Source organism: Ctenopharyngodon idella, chromosome 3 (assembly GCF_019924925.1).
Source record: "Ctenopharyngodon idella isolate HZGC_01 chromosome 3, HZGC01, whole genome shotgun sequence".
In the NCBI taxonomy this organism is placed as follows: Eukaryota; Metazoa; Chordata; class Actinopteri; order Cypriniformes; family Xenocyprididae; genus Ctenopharyngodon; species Ctenopharyngodon idella.
In genome coordinates, this window is record NC_067222.1 from 46,802,803 (window position 1) to 46,820,827 (window position 18,025).

The 18,025-nt window shown below is 42.5% G+C and overlaps 1 protein-coding gene across 1 annotated transcript; it reads left to right on the forward strand.

The window, feature by feature from the left end:
- Positions 1-1,488: 1,488 nt before the first annotated feature.
- On the forward strand, positions 1,489-17,277 carry axin2 (axin 2 (conductin, axil)). The gene is made up of 11 exons (XM_051887124.1): positions 1,489-2,041; positions 3,259-4,175; positions 7,245-7,385; positions 9,779-9,881; positions 11,268-11,408; positions 11,621-12,096; positions 12,219-12,386; positions 12,627-12,839; positions 12,938-13,018; positions 13,784-13,951; positions 15,890-17,277. Exons 2-11 carry the CDS (start codon positions 3,346-3,348, stop codon positions 16,014-16,016), a joined length of 2,448 nt encoding a protein of 815 aa, XP_051743084.1. The 5' UTR covers positions 1,489-2,041; positions 3,259-3,345; the 3' UTR covers positions 16,017-17,277.
- The last annotated feature ends 748 nt before the right edge of the window (positions 17,278-18,025 follow it).

An 18,025-nucleotide genomic window follows, 5' to 3' on the forward strand; every position in this document is an offset into this window, starting at 1 on the left:
AGCCTGTAAATAGTCCATCCTGGACAATGACTTCCTATACTGTCATTAGAATTAGAATAGTGCATTAGAATGAATGTCTCATTTATGGACTGTTTCCACTATAGACAAAACATTTGATTATTGTGTAAGATTGCCCGTGAAGAGAGAAAAAGTGAGCAAAGCTTTGTTGAAAGTCTAAAAATGTGTCTTAAAAATCCTTTTCTGAAATGTACTTTATGTTCTGCTCACCATATTATGACAGCAATGTATACAGAGCTTCACATCTGCTCTTTAAATTCCTCTCATTTAGCACTAATGCATGTATTTTATAATATCCTGCTCCTTAAAGTGAATGTAGAACATCAAAGGAAGCGCTCAAGCCTTTGAAGTATCATAAGTGGAATCAGTGGAACGTCCTCCCTCACTAGTTCAAAATGCAGGACAAGCTTTTCTGGTAGTTTCACTTTTTTAGTTGAGAAGGACTTTTAACTATACTGCTACTGTAAAGTAACCTACTTCAAACTTTTGTGCTGTTTTAACTAACCTCATCTGGTCTTAAAGGGGTAGTTCACTCAAAAAAAAAAAACATTTTTTCATCATTTACTCACCCCCACCCTAATGTTGTTCAAAACCTGTAAGCATTTCTTTGTTCTGCTGAACACAAAAGAAGATATTTTAAAGAATACAGAATGCCATTGTCTTTCATTGTAAAGAAAAAACAACACTGAGACATTTTTCAAAATATATCTTCTTTTTATAGGAGAAAGAAGAAATAAAGTCATATTTGGAACAACATAAATGGTATTTTTGGGTGAATTGTCATTGTATATGTCTGCATTATAGATGTTTTCTATTTGACTGTTATAAAATATCAGTTTAGACATTTAATTAAAGGAATAGTTCACCCAAAAAGAAACATTTTGTCATAATTTACTCACGTACGGAAAATAGCTGCTCAGATATTCTGCTAAACATCTCATTGCTTTCAACTGAAGAAAGAAAGAAAATGATGATAACATTTTTATTTTGGGGTGAATTATTATATCCTAGTCCTTATTTCGTCAGCAACGGCACTTTTAGACACAATTGCTGGTACACCATGTATTCTCTCTGGAGTTTTGTATGGGTTTTAGAACAGTGGTTATAGATTTATAAAATTAGTAAATTAATGTCTGTGGTATAGACTTTGAACCTGAAGATACAATTTCGCTAATATCATTTAAACAAACACAAAGCAGCATTAATTCACGTTTGAGGCGTCATTTGTTGTAGAAAGTGTAGAAATAACCACTGACATTATTTAAATCGAAAACAACTATTGTAAAAACCCAAAGGAAATTCCAATAGGGCTTATTCTCCTCGAGGTTTTGGGATAGCCAACTTTACAGGTCTATTATGCGTGACCGCAGAAATGATGGGGTTAACTGTGAATGTGGTAATGAAGGGGTTAACTCTAAGTCCTCAGAGGAAAAAGCGGCCTGTGTCTTTAAAGTTTCTGTAGCAACAGCAGGATCGCGGCGCTGCAGATCACTTACTCCTGACGCTCCACAGCTCGAGGGGAGTCGGCTCAAGATCTCTCTGCTTTGATAAGGTCCTTGCGCTTCGGTTGAAACTTTTCCCTCACGGACTTTAGCGAACGGGCACTTTACAGCGACTCCTTGAGCGCATTCGTGTTAGAAGCATCGATAGGGTTTATAAAAATAAATATGTGCGTTTAGACCTTTTTGGAGCGACCTGTGTTGTTTTAAAGCGGGAATGAGAGAAATAGTGTTGTATGTATCTGTCGGGACCGTGCGGTCGGCTGCGCTCTTTGATGTCCGCTCTTAAACCCTGAGCTCAGTCCACACACTGGAATAAGAGACCAGAGCGCATTCAAACACACTATACAGGGATCTAGTGTGCTCTTCACTGGAGGAAGTGTACGGTGAAAACCTCAAATCTGCGTTTGACACTAAACAACATCAGAGGACGAGAGGACTGCGTGCAATTGGATATATTGTGGATTATATTTGTTCTGTTGTTGGAAAACGGGGACTTTGGGGACTGAACTCATGGATGGATGGTGAGTTCGAGCAGTGTGTGTGTGTGTGTGTGTGTGTTCTCCCAGCGCTGGCCCCATGCTATTGCTTTGATGTGCTGTTTACCGACTTTGAAGTCATGTGTCGCTGTGAAATGAAGTATTTCTGATAGACATTGCATCAAAACGCGTGTTTTCGGTTTGGGTTTTTATTGTGTTGTTTTGAGGTTAGATTAGAGTCTCTTGACTGTGTTTAAAGAGTATTCATGATGGTGTTATGGGACTTCACCCCCTGTGATCTCACACTTTTGTTTTTCTTGAGGGGTTTGAAGTTGAATGCAGCATGTTTTTGTTTTATTTATCATGGATTGGATTCGATCACTCTTTATATCCGTAAGGAAAGACTTTAAGCGGTTGTTTAACCCTTTAAAACTGAACGAATAGTTTAGAGACGCGTCTTAATGTGTTTTTAGACTTCTGAATGTGTTTCGATGCCGTTGTATCTTATGATGCATTTGAGAGCTTTTGTCATCAAAAGTGTAGCTTTGCACTATGCTATTATTTATTATAATTGTATGTAGTTTTAATATACATTACGCAATTATACTTTATTTGTCAATTCTGGACCCTTAATGATAGGCTAATGCAAGTTTCTGCACTGTACAGATACACTGTAAGTAAGCATGCTATCGATTAAATGGGTTTGAGTAATTTTGCGTTTCATTGCGATTCGATTTCAGCGTAACAAGTCGACATTTACGCGACATATTTATCTGCATGATTAAACATTGTGAACGGTGAAGTGAAATTCTGTTTTCTTATGTCGCCGTTTTAAAAGTTCTGAGCTTCTTCTTTTCAAACTTGAAGTTTAGACTGTTATAGGTGTTTTTTCATACAATTGAGGATGGGATGTTTGGCCGTTTGATTTATGTTAAAAATTGCCCAACTGATCGGCTAAGCTCGGTTTCTTTGATGTGAGTTTTTTTCTGTTCTCATTACATCGCGATGAGGTGATTCAGTTTGGGTTGAATGAAAATGGAATAAACAACCCGGTCCGAAAATATTTTTGTTTGATTTCATTTTTTACACTTATAAATATCTTAATATCGTGTCTGTATTGAATTTAAACCAGGTCGCTTAGATTTCATTCGACGAAGCCGATTGTACACCGCAAGCGCGCACAATGTAGATGTGTCTGAAGTGACTCTTTTGAAGTTTTGGGGCGGATCTGGTTTTGATGAGATCAATACTTTGTGTTTCAGAGAGAAGCTCCCCTGCTGATTTAAGAGAGAGAGGAGATTACAGCTGAGCTTCACACTGAAGGCTTTGCTGCTGGAGCTGCAAGAGCCATGAATAGGACACTAACAGATCCTATGGTCAGTAGCTTCAGAGAAGATGACCCACGTCCACCGGTCCCAGGGGAAGAGGGTGAGACGACATGCCACCATCCCAGCAAACTGGCCATGATGAGACCGAAGGATCCTGTGAAAACCATTATGGCTGATCCTCGCTGTTCCACAGCCAGGAGGGATGAGGATGGACTTGGGGAACCTGAGGGCAGTGCATCCCCAGACTCCCCTCTTGCCCGGTGGACCAAATCTTTGCATTTCCTTCTTGGGGACCAGGATGGTGCTCAACTTTTCCGGGCATATCTTGAACGTGAGAAATGTGAGGACACTTTAGATTTTTGGTTCGCCTGCAATGGTTTCAGGCAAATGGACCTCAAGGATACCAAAACGCACCGAGTTGCCAAAGCCATTTACAAGCGGTATATCGAGAACAACAGCGTTGTGGCCAAGCAGCTTAAACCTGCCACTAAGACCTTTATTAGGGATAATATTAAGCGTCAGCAGATTGACTCCGCAATGTTTGATCAGGCTCAAATGGAGATCCAGACAGCTATGGAGGAGAACGCCTATCAGATGTTCTTGACCTCAGACATATACCTTGAGTACGTCAGAACCGGGTGTGAGAACCCCAGTCATGTGAATCCCAATGGACTAGGAGGCCTAAAACTGGTGTGCGGATACTTGCCGATGCCGACTCTAAATGAAGAGGAAGAATGGAGTTGTAATGACTTTAAAGCCAAAGCTTTGGCCACTGTAGTGGGTCTGTCTGCCAAAGCGCTACGGTCACCTCCTTCCCTTCGTGCTGCGGAAGCATTGGAGAAAAGCTACAGGTAAGACATCCAAAAAAACCTCTTTTTCACTTACTTAACTACTGTATGCTACCACCATAAATTCACAATCCTGCAAAGTTCCTACTGCTACATGCTTTGTACTGCTTTGTGTATCATGCACCCTATGAGGTGATTAAAGACCCAGTGTGTTAACTGTTGTAGGTTGAAGCACCACAAAGATTGTTTGAAATATGAGCAAGACACTAACTCTTAGGTTACTCCAGAAGGATTCATTCGCTGTGTGAGTGTAATGTAAGTCACTTTGAATAAATTTATCAGGTTAATGACAAATTGGTAATGAGTTTTTAAGTGTATTATTACGGTTTCATGTAGCTATTGCCCTTGAATTCTTGCTTTAAACATGAGAGGCCCTTTCTCGCAAGTTTGGGGTGGTTTGCTCTCACCTGGCTTGCATTACGCAGAGAGAGAGAGAAGGGAAAAAACATCAATAGAGCAGCTCTTCCTTTCATGTAAATATTGTCTAGCACCAGGCCCTCTGCTGGCTCCACACAGTTTCCTCTGCTTTGAAATTCTTCCGCCGTTAGAGGATCATCTTCAAGGATCAAGGCTAGTTCACAATGCAAAATTGGTTTCAGCCGCCAAATGGATAAAACAAGTGGCACACATCAAAAATGTCACTGATTCCAAACTGAAACTCTTGTTTTTGCTTTGTTATTAACAAAAAAGTACCCAACTCACAAGATTTTGCTTATATTGATTTTAAAAGTCTGCGTTTACACAAGCTCTGTTACTGTACTATGTAATGTATGTTTGACACCTTTTAGACGTCTTGACGAGCTGTTGGTTTGGTTGTTCAAAAAGTATATTGTCTGGGTTTAATAAAACACCAGGGGAAATCTGGTTTGATGAATTAATACCTGTCATAGCACTTGAGGTTGTAAATGAGGTGACCCATCAAGGTGTGGTGCCAGACAAATGTTTATCTGTCTCAAAGACAGCCCATTGGGAGGGTGATCTTGAAGAAGGTGACAGGACGTTTCATCTCTGCTTATCTTTGTCTGGTTGTTTATGTAGGAGATGATTAAGAACCAGACGAGAGTAAGCAAAGTCTCTCTTTTTTTGATGTTATTCCCTGATTTCTTTTTGAAGAATGCTCCTTGAGCAGTCTGTTTTTCTTCTCTCTCGGGGCACTTTTTTGTTCATCTGAAGCATGTGGAACTTATTTCTCTCTCTTTCTGTGTTTCTGAATCGAGTTATTCACAAAACAACACGCAGCAGCGGCTCCTCTGTGAGTCACAGAGACCGTGGCCTTCATCTCCTCCGTTTCTTATTTACCACCGTTCTCCTCTGATTTCAACTGCCTCTCTTTGCACTTTTATCTAGGAAAAAACCCCGACGGATGGAGAATAAGCACACTTTTTGAGCGAGCGGAAAAGAAGGACAGAGGGGGGCGAGGCACCTCATGAAAGAAAGCATGAATGAGGGGGTGAGCGAGGGAAGAATGTGAACCCAGCTGTGCTAAATACCTGACTCTGAGCGAGAGCTTCCAAAGGTCAGGTTTGAGTTGGGGCCGTAGGCTATAGTCCTGCTGGGTCTCCCCTCACAGCGCTGCTGGCAGTAGGCATTCTCATAAAGAGGAGGCCCTCCTTCCCCCTTCTTCTCTTCTTTCTTTCCGCTCTCTCATGTTCTTTATTTCTCTCTCTCTCTCTCTCTCTCTCTCTCTCTCTCTCTCTCTCTCTCTCTCTCTCTCTCTCTCTCTCTCTCTCTCTCTCTCTCTCTCGCGTGCTCTTTCGGTCCGACTCAGGTTCTCTACCTCCTCCTTCTCTTCCAGTGGAGCAGGAATGTGTCACAGCAGGAGAGAGGGGTATGGAGAGCAAGAGAGATTGGAGGGAGGGGCGGCCTGGGTGGGTATGTGGAGGAGGTGCCCTAGCAGAGGAAACAGCACAAGAGAAGGAATGACATGAAACGGGAAAGTTTGGAAGGGGGAGGTAAAGTGAGGAACGGGGTGCCTGGCCCAGACAAAAGGCCCCAGATATGCTCCACTGAGGGGAAGTGGCATTGGCAATTCACACAGATGTGCTGCTCACTTAACTTTCCCCCTGATCAGCCCTCACCGGGCTGCCCCAGGGGGGAGGTGGGGCAAGGGAGATGAAAGGGAAGAGGAGAGAAAAGACAAACTGAGCTTGAGATCCTCCCCCCACCAACAAGAAAAAAGACTAGTAAAAATAGCTGGACCCTTTTCACAAACATAAGGGAGGTCATGGTGTAAGCTTTTTGCATTCGCAATGTGTTTTTTTTTTTTTTTTTTTTCTTCTTCTTCTCTTGCTCTAAATGGCAAAACTAATATTTGAATGGTAAATGTAACATTTTTTTTTTTTTTTTATTATTTATTTAACTGATGTTTAATCCACATGGTTAAGGCCAGAATCATAGTCTACGCAAGTACTTAACATACTTCCTTGCTTTACTGTGGTGGAAACAAGCCTCAGTAGTCAAGATGGCAAACAGGTTACCTTCAAATGTCTGTCCCATTAACTGGCTGCATTACCTTTTTTTAATCCCTCCTGTTATGTGTAAATTTCAGCGATGTTGTTGTATGGGGTCAAAATGCACCCCAGACATCACAGATTGGGTAAAAATGTGTACAGGCATTTTGAACACTCTACAACATGTAATGTGCATGTTTATGAATTCTTCTAATAAATACGGTTGGCAAATGTTCAGAGATGTTGAAGTTGCTTTGGGGTCAACTTAACCCTAGACATAGCAAAAGTTAGTCAAGCTGTTTATAGTTTATAGCTGGCTAAGTTCCACTTCAAACTGTTGCTCTGCCATGACAGTAGCTTTCCTGTTGAAGTAAATTTATGCTATTAGCCACTGTAGTTCCCTTTGTGGCAAGGTTGAGAATGCAGTGGAACACATTTCGGAAAGCGAAAAAACACTTTTTGGGCCTTACAGGTTCAGTCCCTTTAGAGTAACCTGAGGTTAAGTATCTTGCTCAGTTGTGAATTCATGAATTAACTAAGCAACCTACCAGTTACCATCCTTGAGATTGAACAACTACACCATCCTTTCAACTAAAAAACAAAATATTTTTTGTTCCTGTAGGTCCTACAGACGGAGTGACCCTGGAAACCCTTATCGTGTTACGTCCGGTTATAGTTTTGCCCCTGCCACCAGTGCCAATGACAGCGAGGTCTCCAGTGATGCCCTGACAGATGACTCTATGTCCATGACAGACAGTAGTGTGTAAGTGTTTGCGTGTCTCATATTAACCAAAGTAATAAGAAAATGTGTCTTTCTAAAAATTAGATCTTGAAAGGTTCATAGTGCAGCGTATCATTAGACTGTGGTCAAAGACTAACATCTCTCTTGGGCTGTTAACAGACATTGGGTTTAAGTGTTTAGTCATTTAGTCATGGTAATGAGATGGTACACATTCAGGTGATACATTGGCATTTAAATGTGTTTATGAGATGTCTTTAATGCATTGCTGGAGTCTTAAGGGGCTTGGAGTGGACTGCCCACTTGGAGTCAGATAATGTGCTTCCTCTATCCATTAATTAAAGCTAATGTTTGCTGATCAACAGGAAATGACACTGGCTAGTTTGTCCTCTGTTTTTGCTCATGTTCTTTCCTATATAGCTTTGATCTTCAAGAGCTTTCTTTTTAGACTTTGCACAACATAGTCGTCACTAAAGACATTATTTATTGGTTTTGCCATTGTCCCAGGAAAAAAAAAAAAAGGCGGGGGGGGGGTAACTTGCCATGTGGACTATAAGACACTCATCGAGGTGCTTTGGCAGTAAATTAAAGGAATCTCAACTCTCAGGGAGGTTTGGTATGAGCCCACCGCGGCTGCAATGGAGGGATTCGGTGTCAGCTAGGCCTTTGAGAGGTTAGCCATTTCTGGAGCACAAGAGCAGGTCACCTGGGATTAGGGTGTTTGGGACCCCCATCCCCCAGACGCTCACGTACGCCACCCATTCAACCCCACCTCCTCCTGAAAGCAGCCCCCCCCCCCCCGTGTTTGCGGCAGAGGCAATTGTGCGAGTGCATAGCTAAGTGCAGAGAGTGAGAAATAAAGTGCATGCTGGATGAAAGGCTTAACTGAATCGCTTTCAGCCCATTGTTAGGCCCCGGGAGCTTAGAGGGATAAGAGGGTGGCTGGCTGCTTTGAAAATTACTTGCACAAGTGAATAGGAGATTCCCATAAAGCACAGCCAGCCTGTGACACCCCAAAGCTTCGAACAGAGAAAGTGTCTGTGGACAGTGGGCTGATTGAACCAAAGATTAATATTTTGATAGGTCCAACCATGCAGCACTTTTTTAAACTAAATGTTCAACAGCTTCTTGGGTGACTCGTCCTCATACTAAACTCAAATAATCTCCTGTTTGAAGTATGTCTTTAATAGTAGACACTGCAGCATAGTACCTACAATGTTACAACATTAATTCAAATTAATAAGCAAAACAAAGGTTTATCAAACATTTACTTGTTCGGAAAACACTAATTTTTACTGAAGAATTTTTTTCTCTACATGCTCCTGTCCAATGATTTTACCCATACTTAGCCACTGCATTTCTTATTTTATGTTTTGTTTTTATTTGTGCCACTTTGAAGTAGTATACGCAGTGGGGAAAACAGCCTCTGTGTTCTTTATTTGGAGGCTGATTTGATTGGAATAGCTGCGTTTTTATTTGAGTTAAAAGGCACAGCGTTAAATCAGAATCTGAATTCCAGATAAAGGGAGGGAGGGAGTGAGGGAGGGGAGGAGAAGTGGGGGAAATTTTGCTTATATCTTATTTATGGATTTACTTGGACGCTAGGGAATGCCGCTGCGCCGACTTCAAACATTACCTTATCTTACAAACCAGCCTTTTGATGTGCGCAAGATCAGAGGCTGACTGCCGAGCGCTTGCCAAATGAAGATTGGAGCGACGGCTTTATGCGCATGACTGTGAGCTTTCAAAGACGTGCTGGAAACTGCATTTGGGCTAGGTCATACACTTCAGAGTCAGAACAGAGCAAAGGAAACTGGCCTGGCTTTTTAAAAAAAGCAGAGCGAAGGATGAGAAAGATGTCTGGCTTTAGAAGCAAGAAAGGGTGAGATTGAAGAGGTGGAGGTTTAGGAACATTCTGCCATGGATTAGATGGATTAGAAGTGTTTATGGAAACACGAGCCGTCTTTTTATTGTAATTGGTAACGTTATATAGATGTCATAACGGTAGCAGCGCTTGATTGTGTGTTGGCATTAGTGGCAGCATTTGTTTTGCTGCCCTTTGGTTTTAAGCGTGCCCCTGGGCGTCTGTTCTGGGCAAGAGTGCAGAGAAAGATCTTGCTGTTACCAGCACTCTAAAATGCTCACGGCTGACATGGAGGAAGATGAAGAACTTTGGGTTCTGGATGATATTGAAAGGAAAGTCATTAGGCTTGCGGTTTTAGTTTGCACAGGGTGAGAGTGCATTGTTTTTTGGGCCATTATTTCAACAACATACTAAGTGTTGATCTGTATCACTACAGGTTTTGAGTTTCTTTGAAACACTCTATTGGTGCTAAAGATGTATGTGCAGTATGTGTTTGTTTGTGTATGAGTATGGGCAGTGAATAACCTTCATCGTTCTCTATGTGTCCTGATAGAGATGCCATCCCTCCTTACAAGCTGGGAAGTAAAAAACAATTACAGCGAGAGATGCAGCGCAACATGAGGATGAACGGCCAAGTGTCTCTACCTCCGTTTCCTGTAAGTGTCCTTGCCATTCTTCTGAACTACACACACAACTCCAACATCACCCCCAATTAAAAACCGTTACCCTCTTATGGTTGTGGACCGTGTTGTTGTGCTTTTTCTCGGATAATGACTCTTAATAAACTGCCACACCACACTAAATGAGTCTGTTTTATCCCGGAGCACCAAAATCAACTGTCTCTCTCTGAGAGTGCTTTGATCAGCGGATGAATGGGGCTGACTTCAAGGGAAGTGACAACTTCCAACTGAGCTGCACCCTTTTTATTCCTCCAACAGCACCCTCCATCCCCCTCTCCCTCGCTTCCTCTCTGCCTCCCTGAAAGCAGAATAAGAGAGATGGTCAGTTTGTGTTTGGGGAGAGAGTTTGGAAAGACAACTTGTTAAGCAAGTCAAACAAACCCATATCCACCCTCCCCATGCCTCCTCATCCTTTCTTACTCTCCTTTTTGGTTCTTTTTTCCTGTTCCTGTCACTTCGGTCACTCTTTGTGCACTCTCATACAAGCAATTTCAATTTCTGTGTTGAGAAAACTTCCCATTTTCTGTTTTGTCTCTCTCTCTCTCTCTCCTTCCCTCCCTTTCTCTCTTTTTTTTTTTTTTCTAGCTTGTAATATTTCCCTTCTGATTTGGTGATGACTGGCTGCCTCTCCCAGGATGTTACTTTTAGGCAGCAGGGGCCTGGAGCTGCTGCAAGTCTCACCAGCAACTCGTCTTTCTTTCTTCTCTCTTTGGTCTTTCCCTTCATCTTCACAAAGAGATGGAAAGAGGAAGCCAAATCAAGAAAGGCAGGGCACAAAATAATAATAAAAATAATAAGAAAGTGATAGAAAATCCTTGTGTGAGACACACACATGGGGAAGGAGGATAATGTGGCTACTGTAGCTCAAAGGTGCCCGCTGTCGTTGGGGGGGAATAAATTACCTCTGTGCTTCTGATCTCCCACCGCTTGACTCCTCTAGTGGCGGCACACATCTCGCCATCTTACTTTCTCTTCTTTTAATCCCCCTCTCTTTCCTTTTTTCTTTGCCTCCCTCCTTTTTCCCCCTGTCGATATGTGACTTTTATTGCTAGATGTAAAGCCAGTGTCCCTGCCGCCCCTGGTGAGCGTTTGATATTTGACGAGGGCTCTTTGAAGCTGCCTCACTTCACAGGCCGGGCTGATGGCTTGGTTGCACTACAGAGGGAACAAGCCGAGGCTCCTTAGAGCGTGACCAACTGCTCATGCCGGCAGCGGCCCATGCCAGTGGTGTGGGGCATGTGTTTGTGTTTGTGTGTGCCTTGGATGGGCAGTAGACTTATGCAGGGAGGGCAGCTGTAGAACTCAACCCCTCCTGTCCTGTCTGGTCTTCTTGCTAATCTGTATCTCTCTCTGGTTGTGCAGAGGACGCGGCGGCCACCTAAGGAGATGACTCCCGTGGAGCCAGCAGCCTTTGCAGCACAGCTGATAGCCAGGCTGGAACGTCTGAAGCGGGAACAGGAAACCATGAGCTCCCTGGAGGAGAGACTTCAACAGATTCAGGAGGTTGGTATTGCTGCAGTTCTCTAAAAATGTCACTGTCAGATAGAACATTTTAAACATTACTTCCTCTATCAAAGAATTCAGAAAAGCACACATTTACATGCACCAAACATTTTTCATAATAAGAGTTGAGTTCTGTTTCCTCAAACAGTTTACCTAAATGGCTGTTTGCAAGTATTTCTTTATAAAATTGCATTCTCTGTGTGCGTTTATAGGAGGAGGAACGGGATGAATCTGAGGTGTCTGGAAGCAGTGCATCCCACTCTCTGCCTTTGCTCCCTCCTGGCTCTTGTGAGGAGGACCCCCAGGCCATCCTGGACGAGCACCTTTCCCGAGTCCTCAAGACCCCTGGCTGCCAGTCTCCAGGAATGCTTCGGCATTCCCCGCGCTCCCGCTCTCCTGAACAGCGCCCGCTGCCTCGGGGAGGTCCCAGCACCAGGTCACAGTCTGGCTCTGTGAATGGATATGTGCCAGCCAAGACCTTCATCTCCAGACAGTCAACAAAGCACATCCATCACCACTACATCCATCACCACGCTGGGCCCAAAAGCAAGGAGCAGATCGAGGCGGAGGCGACCCAGCGGGTGCAGTGCCTGTGCCATGGAGCTTCAGAATGCTGCTCCGCCCCCTACATTCGCAGCCGGAGTCTGGGCAGAGACCAGTGTGGCAGCCCTGCAGAAGTGGCCTTGGGGTAAACTCCAGCTTTTTTTTTTTCTTTAGTTTTTTCATTGCTTTTTAATTGTGGCATCCTGGTGTCAATAGATAAATGTTTTATAAATACTTATTTTTCAAGATATATTTTCCTTCTACCAGGCATTCCAGCTCTTTATCCAAGCGTTTGTGTAAATCTGGAGAGGAGGTGAACACGGAAGGGTTGGAGAGCAGTCTCCTCCAGCTGCCAGCTGACAGTACAGACCGCTCTCAAAACGTATGGCAGTGGATCCTGGAGAGTGACCGACAGACCAAGCACAAGCCCCACAGGTCTGTCTTGCAATTCTATGGTCATGTCTATGTTGTAACCTTTGTTCTCTGAAAATTCTTGTGCATGCGCCTTTGGTACTACCAATGTTGAGTTAGGATTAGCGAGTGAACATTCTCTGTTCTTTATTTAACTGAGCAATATTTTTAAAGATAGAGGTTTACCATTTGGCCTCTGCTCACCTTGATTCATGAGAGTCTTTTTGCTGTTTACTTAAATGATCAAATTGTCTGTTGTTGCAGCACTCAAAATGTAAAGAAGTTGCACTGTTTGGATTCCACACGCACACACACCTGGGGAGGAGGCGGAAGCAGTGGGCATCTCCGTGCACACCAGCCCGCACACCCCTTCGTTCAGGACCCCGCCATGCCACCTCTACCCCCTCCCAACACCCTAGCACAGCTGGAAGAGGCCCGCAGACGCCTGGAGGAAGTTTCCAAACCCTCTAAACAGAGGTACGAGTTCCAGTCTACACCTTTTTCAACACTCTGTATGCAATTTCTTCTTAACTCTTGACTGATGTCAGTATTGATATATGGGTTCCACTTTACAGGCATTCAACATCAAGCCTTCAGAGAGACAAGAGTCACCCAGTGCCTGTTCAAAATGGCAGTTCAGTGCTTCAAATGGATGAGTATGTATCTCCTAATTGTCATTCTCCTGAACACTCTAATTCATTGTTCAATGATGAATGACACACATGCATGCAGTACGGCAGTCATTGCAGCCATTAGTCTTTCTCCTCCTTCAGAAACACCTGGTTGTGCTTTCTCTTGGTCTCTGGCCCTGGCCAGTATTTAAAGTGTGGAGCATTGGCCACCTGATGAACCCTTTCATTTTTAATTGGCTGACCTTCAGTCAAAGTCTAAGGCTGGGGTGCACTTTCTGATGTAGCACTATGAAGTGGAGAAAGGGGCCAATGGAGGGCATAAATGAGCTGACAGTGACTGTCTGATCTTAGCCATCATTCTCTTCATTCATCTCTGATTGCACGACTTTGTTAAACTCAAAGCACTGCATTTGAATCAACTATTGACTATTGAGTCAACTATTGACTAAAACACTCTTCTGTTGTATTTTAGTCTGCTTAAGCTAGACAAATATTAACCTAGTCGTGGACTAATATTTAAAATTAACAATCTTGAAGTTTGATAATTAGAGTTAAGAGTTCAAATTATCAATCCTATATGAGCAATAGTAATAGTGATTCTTGCCAAATACCACTAATAATTTCATAGTCTAACATGCTTCCACCTGAAAAGTCCCACGCTAAATATTTCCGTTTGTGAAATTACAGATTTCAAATGTTTTGCATGCCGCCTTGTGTGATCTTAAAGGCATAGTTAACATTTTCCGTGATTATCTTAACATTTGTGTTCATCTGTGTTTGTCTTTACAGACCGAAAGATCCCAAGAAGATGTCAGGTTGCCACGGTAGTTTGGGCTCAGAGACAGTGGTCACGTACTTCTTTTGCGGTGAGGAAATCCCATACCGCCGGATGATGAAAACACACAGCCTCACACTTGGACACTTCAAGGAACAACTAAGGAAAAAAGGCAACTACAGGTATACTCTCAATTCCGACAAGAGAATTTCTGTTTGGTGGTTGACATTACGGCTGCTGAAGACTTTGAATTTGTATATATTATACTAATTTGCAATTAGCTAACCCAAAAAATATTCTTGCAAGGTATTTGTTGATTTGTTTTGACACTGGTTGTGTTGGTCTCTGCAAGACTACGATGTTTACTGTAAGTTATTTAGATTAGCAGCAAGTATGGAGTTAAGACGACAGGAAAGAGAGAGGGGTGGGTGCACAGAGAAAGAAAGAATGAGGGAATTTTAACTGTAGCCATTTGGTCACATCTGGTATTGATTTCATCTTAAGGCACATTTAATAAGCAGCTCTTTGAAGCCTAGGCCTTTCATTTGATGCACAAAGACTCACACACATTTTTCAACCATTGTATCAAGCTACGTTGCTCTCATACGTTTGAGTGTGTTTACGTACGACTACCTCTTTTTTTTTTTTTTTTTTTTTTTTTTTTTTAATGATTATTTCTCATATCAAAGGCTCTCTTTGTTTTGGCCTTTTTATTTGAATGGGGCATTGTCGGATGGCCGGCAATAGTTTTCCTTGTGCATGTTGTCTCCAAAAAAGCCCATTTAAACACACCGGAACAGTTGAGGAACTTTTACTGGTAACTCTGCTGGTTATAGCTTTTAAATGCCCCTTGACCAAAATCGTTAATGCTCCATGTTGAACATGCAGTTGTAGGGTTGTCCATCTAGATAACCATAGTTTATCAACTCTGTATAAAATAGTTTGTCTGAGGCCAGTATTCTATATGAATATTGAAAAATTCCAACATTAAGTCTAAGTCTTTACCTCTCTGACCATGCACATTTTCAAGGAAAAGCGAATTCAAAGCTGATGGTTTTAATCGCAGAATATGTGTGGAGTCGGGTCATTTCAACATGGCAGAAATTCAACAAAGAACAGTACTGCCAGAGTTGCCAGACGATATTGGTGCCAGATGTTGCAAAGAGAAAATCTTGCCATATAAAACATGTTCCAATGGAAAGACTTCTTTCTCTTTTTCTTTCTTCTTCTCCCTCTCTTTTTTTCGAACAAATAAGAGCCATGCTGCCCTTTTGAAGATTTTGCGGAGGAGGATATAGCTTATTCTCCAGAAATAAGGATGTAATTATGTGCCATGTTGCAGTATTCTAGTTTGTCCCTCATTTATGAAGTTAAGCTTGGGCAGTGGGAAAACAATGGATTGTTTCCGACATATTGAAAGAAGAAAAGAAACTTTGTTCTTGTTGGTTGTTGTTTTGAGTCATGGTTATTCCTGTGTGTGTTTTATGTGCACTGTTTCTATGACTTGGTGGTGTTTGCTTGTAAAAACCTAGCATGCACCGCAGCGCAATTTAGTAAGAGGGGGCATTTTCCATTACAAAGCCAATTACTGAGGCAAACCTCACCACTCCCTCCCCTCCCACTGTTTTCTCTTCCTTCTGGAGGAGGTGGAGATCATTAGTGCATCAGAGGTGGAGGGAAAGAGACAAATCGGACAATAGAAATGAGGCAAAGAGGCCATCCATCAAGGTCAAACACTAGATTAAGCTCAGACTCATCCCCAATGTGGTAGTGAAAAAAGTTAGTGTAGACTCCTCGGCACCCAAAAATGTCAACCCTTGTGAAAGATCCCCGTCATTTGCTCACAGAGCTCCCAATTAGACACCAGAGGCCTGACGGCAGATGTGTGGTAGTGTTTAACAGACCCTCTAATTTAGGCTAAAGCACCTCTTTGTCCCCCAAATAGTGGAGTGCAACACAGGATAGCATTAGTGTCTGATATGGATATTTAAAGTCAACATGAATGGTCCATAGTCTTGGAAGACAGAAATTTGTTGTTTTCTGGAATGGAAGAATATCTTTTGACCTATAGATCTATACATTGATGAATGTTTGTTGATCGTACATTTGCTCTGTTTCAGGTACTACTTCAAGAAAGCCAGTGATGAGTTTGAGTGTGGTGCTGTGTTTGAGGAGGTCTGGGACGACTGCACAGTTCTGCCAATGTATGAGGGCAAAATCCTCGGCAAAGTGGAAAGAATGGACTAAAGGAACATGACAGCCCATATGTGGACTTACCCAGCACTCAAGACTAACTCAAAGACAGAAAATAGACATTTTATGAAGCTTAAGAAGTTTAGACGTTTGGCTTACCAAGCTATTGAAGGAATACTAGCCAATGAAGTACAGAGGGATCTGAACCAGCAATGCATCATGAGAAATTGTTCCTTTGCTTTGGAAAACTGAGAGATGTTATGACCAATGAAGATGCAGTTAACCACTTGCTTGTTTGGACTACAACATGCCAACACTGGTGTGTTACCATACCATGAACTGCTGACCAGCATTTGTGATAATTATAGATGTGTATACGTGTGTTGAATGCGAGAATGTGTGCATGTGTGATACAGAGGTGCTCATATGTACACAAAGTTATAATATGCTTCTGTCACAAGTTAAAGACTTTATTGCTATTTATTAAACTGTCATTCCCCTCATACCTGTGTTCAGATGATGGACAAGCTGCTTATTTTGATTGGGAGATCTTTCCAATGTTATACATGCATGGACGGATGTCTAGAGTCACGCCACCTTAACTCAACAGACTGTACCAGGAATCTTCTCTTCTGGCCATTGAGAACGAACAGTGCTTCAGACCAGCACGCCTCTCCAAACCTCTCTGCTGATTGGGTGGAAATTTCAACCTTTAACGCCCAGCCAATAGTTGTTGCATCTTTAGTGCCTTTGGTTTAAGGTCCAGACATTGCACAGGAACCAATAGCCTTGTCCTGGAGCCTGTTCCAAAACCCTAAGTAATAGGAAGTGATACTATTTCAAAAAACTTAAATTCAGCATGATCTGGGAGATCAGAGAGTGTGCATGGAAAGGGTTAATGTCCTGTGTAAATGTTGAATGGAAAGACCTGGAGTAGCCGATTTGAAACCGCTGAGCTCCAGGGCAAAATTGCGGAATGCATTGGCATGAGCGGATAAGAACATGCCATCGCTAGTGTATTATACAGTACCTGTGCCTACATGGATACCATGCTGTGTGCTGCCCTGTTTCAGGGTGTGAATATTCCCTTGCTTTTCTGAGGGGTTTATGTTTAAAAATAAGTTTTTTTATGCTTTGGATATCTTGTAATCATGACATTACTTTTCAGTGTTTTCCTCCCCCAATTTTGTTTGTGTTCCACTTAAATGTAAATTATGCATTATATAGAGCTTCATTTTAAAGATGACTTGGTACTTTAATTATTGTAATTATGAAGAGATGTAGCCTTTATTAAAAGTTATATTTTTTAAATGAACACCTGCATTATTGTGTGGTTACTGTGTTTGGTTGAGAGGTTATTCAAGTTATTTTTGCACCTTTACTTGTTTTCATTTACATCGGTCAGCATGTGCATTTGAGGCCAGTTTTAGGGTATCTAACAGGAAGTTTGGTAAGGACACGATGAATGATAGCACGAGGATATCATAAAGAGACTCCCTGATTGGCTGTTAATCCCATCCATTAAAGTGCAGGCGGGGTTCCTGCCAGTTGGGGGTAACTCTGTGGCTGTTTGTACACCATAGAAGGCTTTGTTCATGGATCATTCCCCCTGTCAGCTCCCTCCAGCTCTGCCCCAGCACCTCCATGCTTAATTAAAATCTCACCCCCTGTAGCTCCTTCCATGAGAAACCAACTCCAAGGTGAAGGCCTTTCCCAGAAAACCCCTATTGCTTCCTCCAATGCTTTCCTCAAGCTCAAGAACAGCCCATTATGAGGGAGGGGGGATTCAGACATCAGGTGGTTTTTGCTCTCTCTGCCAAAATGGCGACAATCTGTTGCCAGAGTTCTATGTGGGAATAGTTTTATCTGGCTGCCATAGTTTAGAATTTCAAGTGTTCACCATAAAGTGGAGGGAGGAGGTTTTAATGGTGACATGCTTTACTTGAGTGCCTCTCCACACTTGGACCAGGCCCTGGCCTTTACCTCTGCCCTGGGAGATGTGAGCTTTGCCAGGGCCTGGGCAGCTGGTTTTTCCTGGGGCTAATTGGAGGATTAGAATGCCC

Excerpts from the sequence above, each read along its gene's own strand:
- axin2 (XM_051887124.1), top strand. The coding sequence starts at position 3,346 with ATGAATAGGACACTAACAGATCCTATGGTCAGTAGCTTCAGAGAAGAT. Across the intron at positions 4,176-7,244 it reads GCATTGGAGAAAAGCTACAG|GTCCTACAGACGGAGTGACC; the intron begins GTAAGACATCCA and ends TTGTTCCTGTAG. Across the intron at positions 13,019-13,783 it reads TCAGTGCTTCAAATGGATGA|ACCGAAAGATCCCAAGAAGA; the intron begins GTATGTATCTCC and ends TTGTCTTTACAG.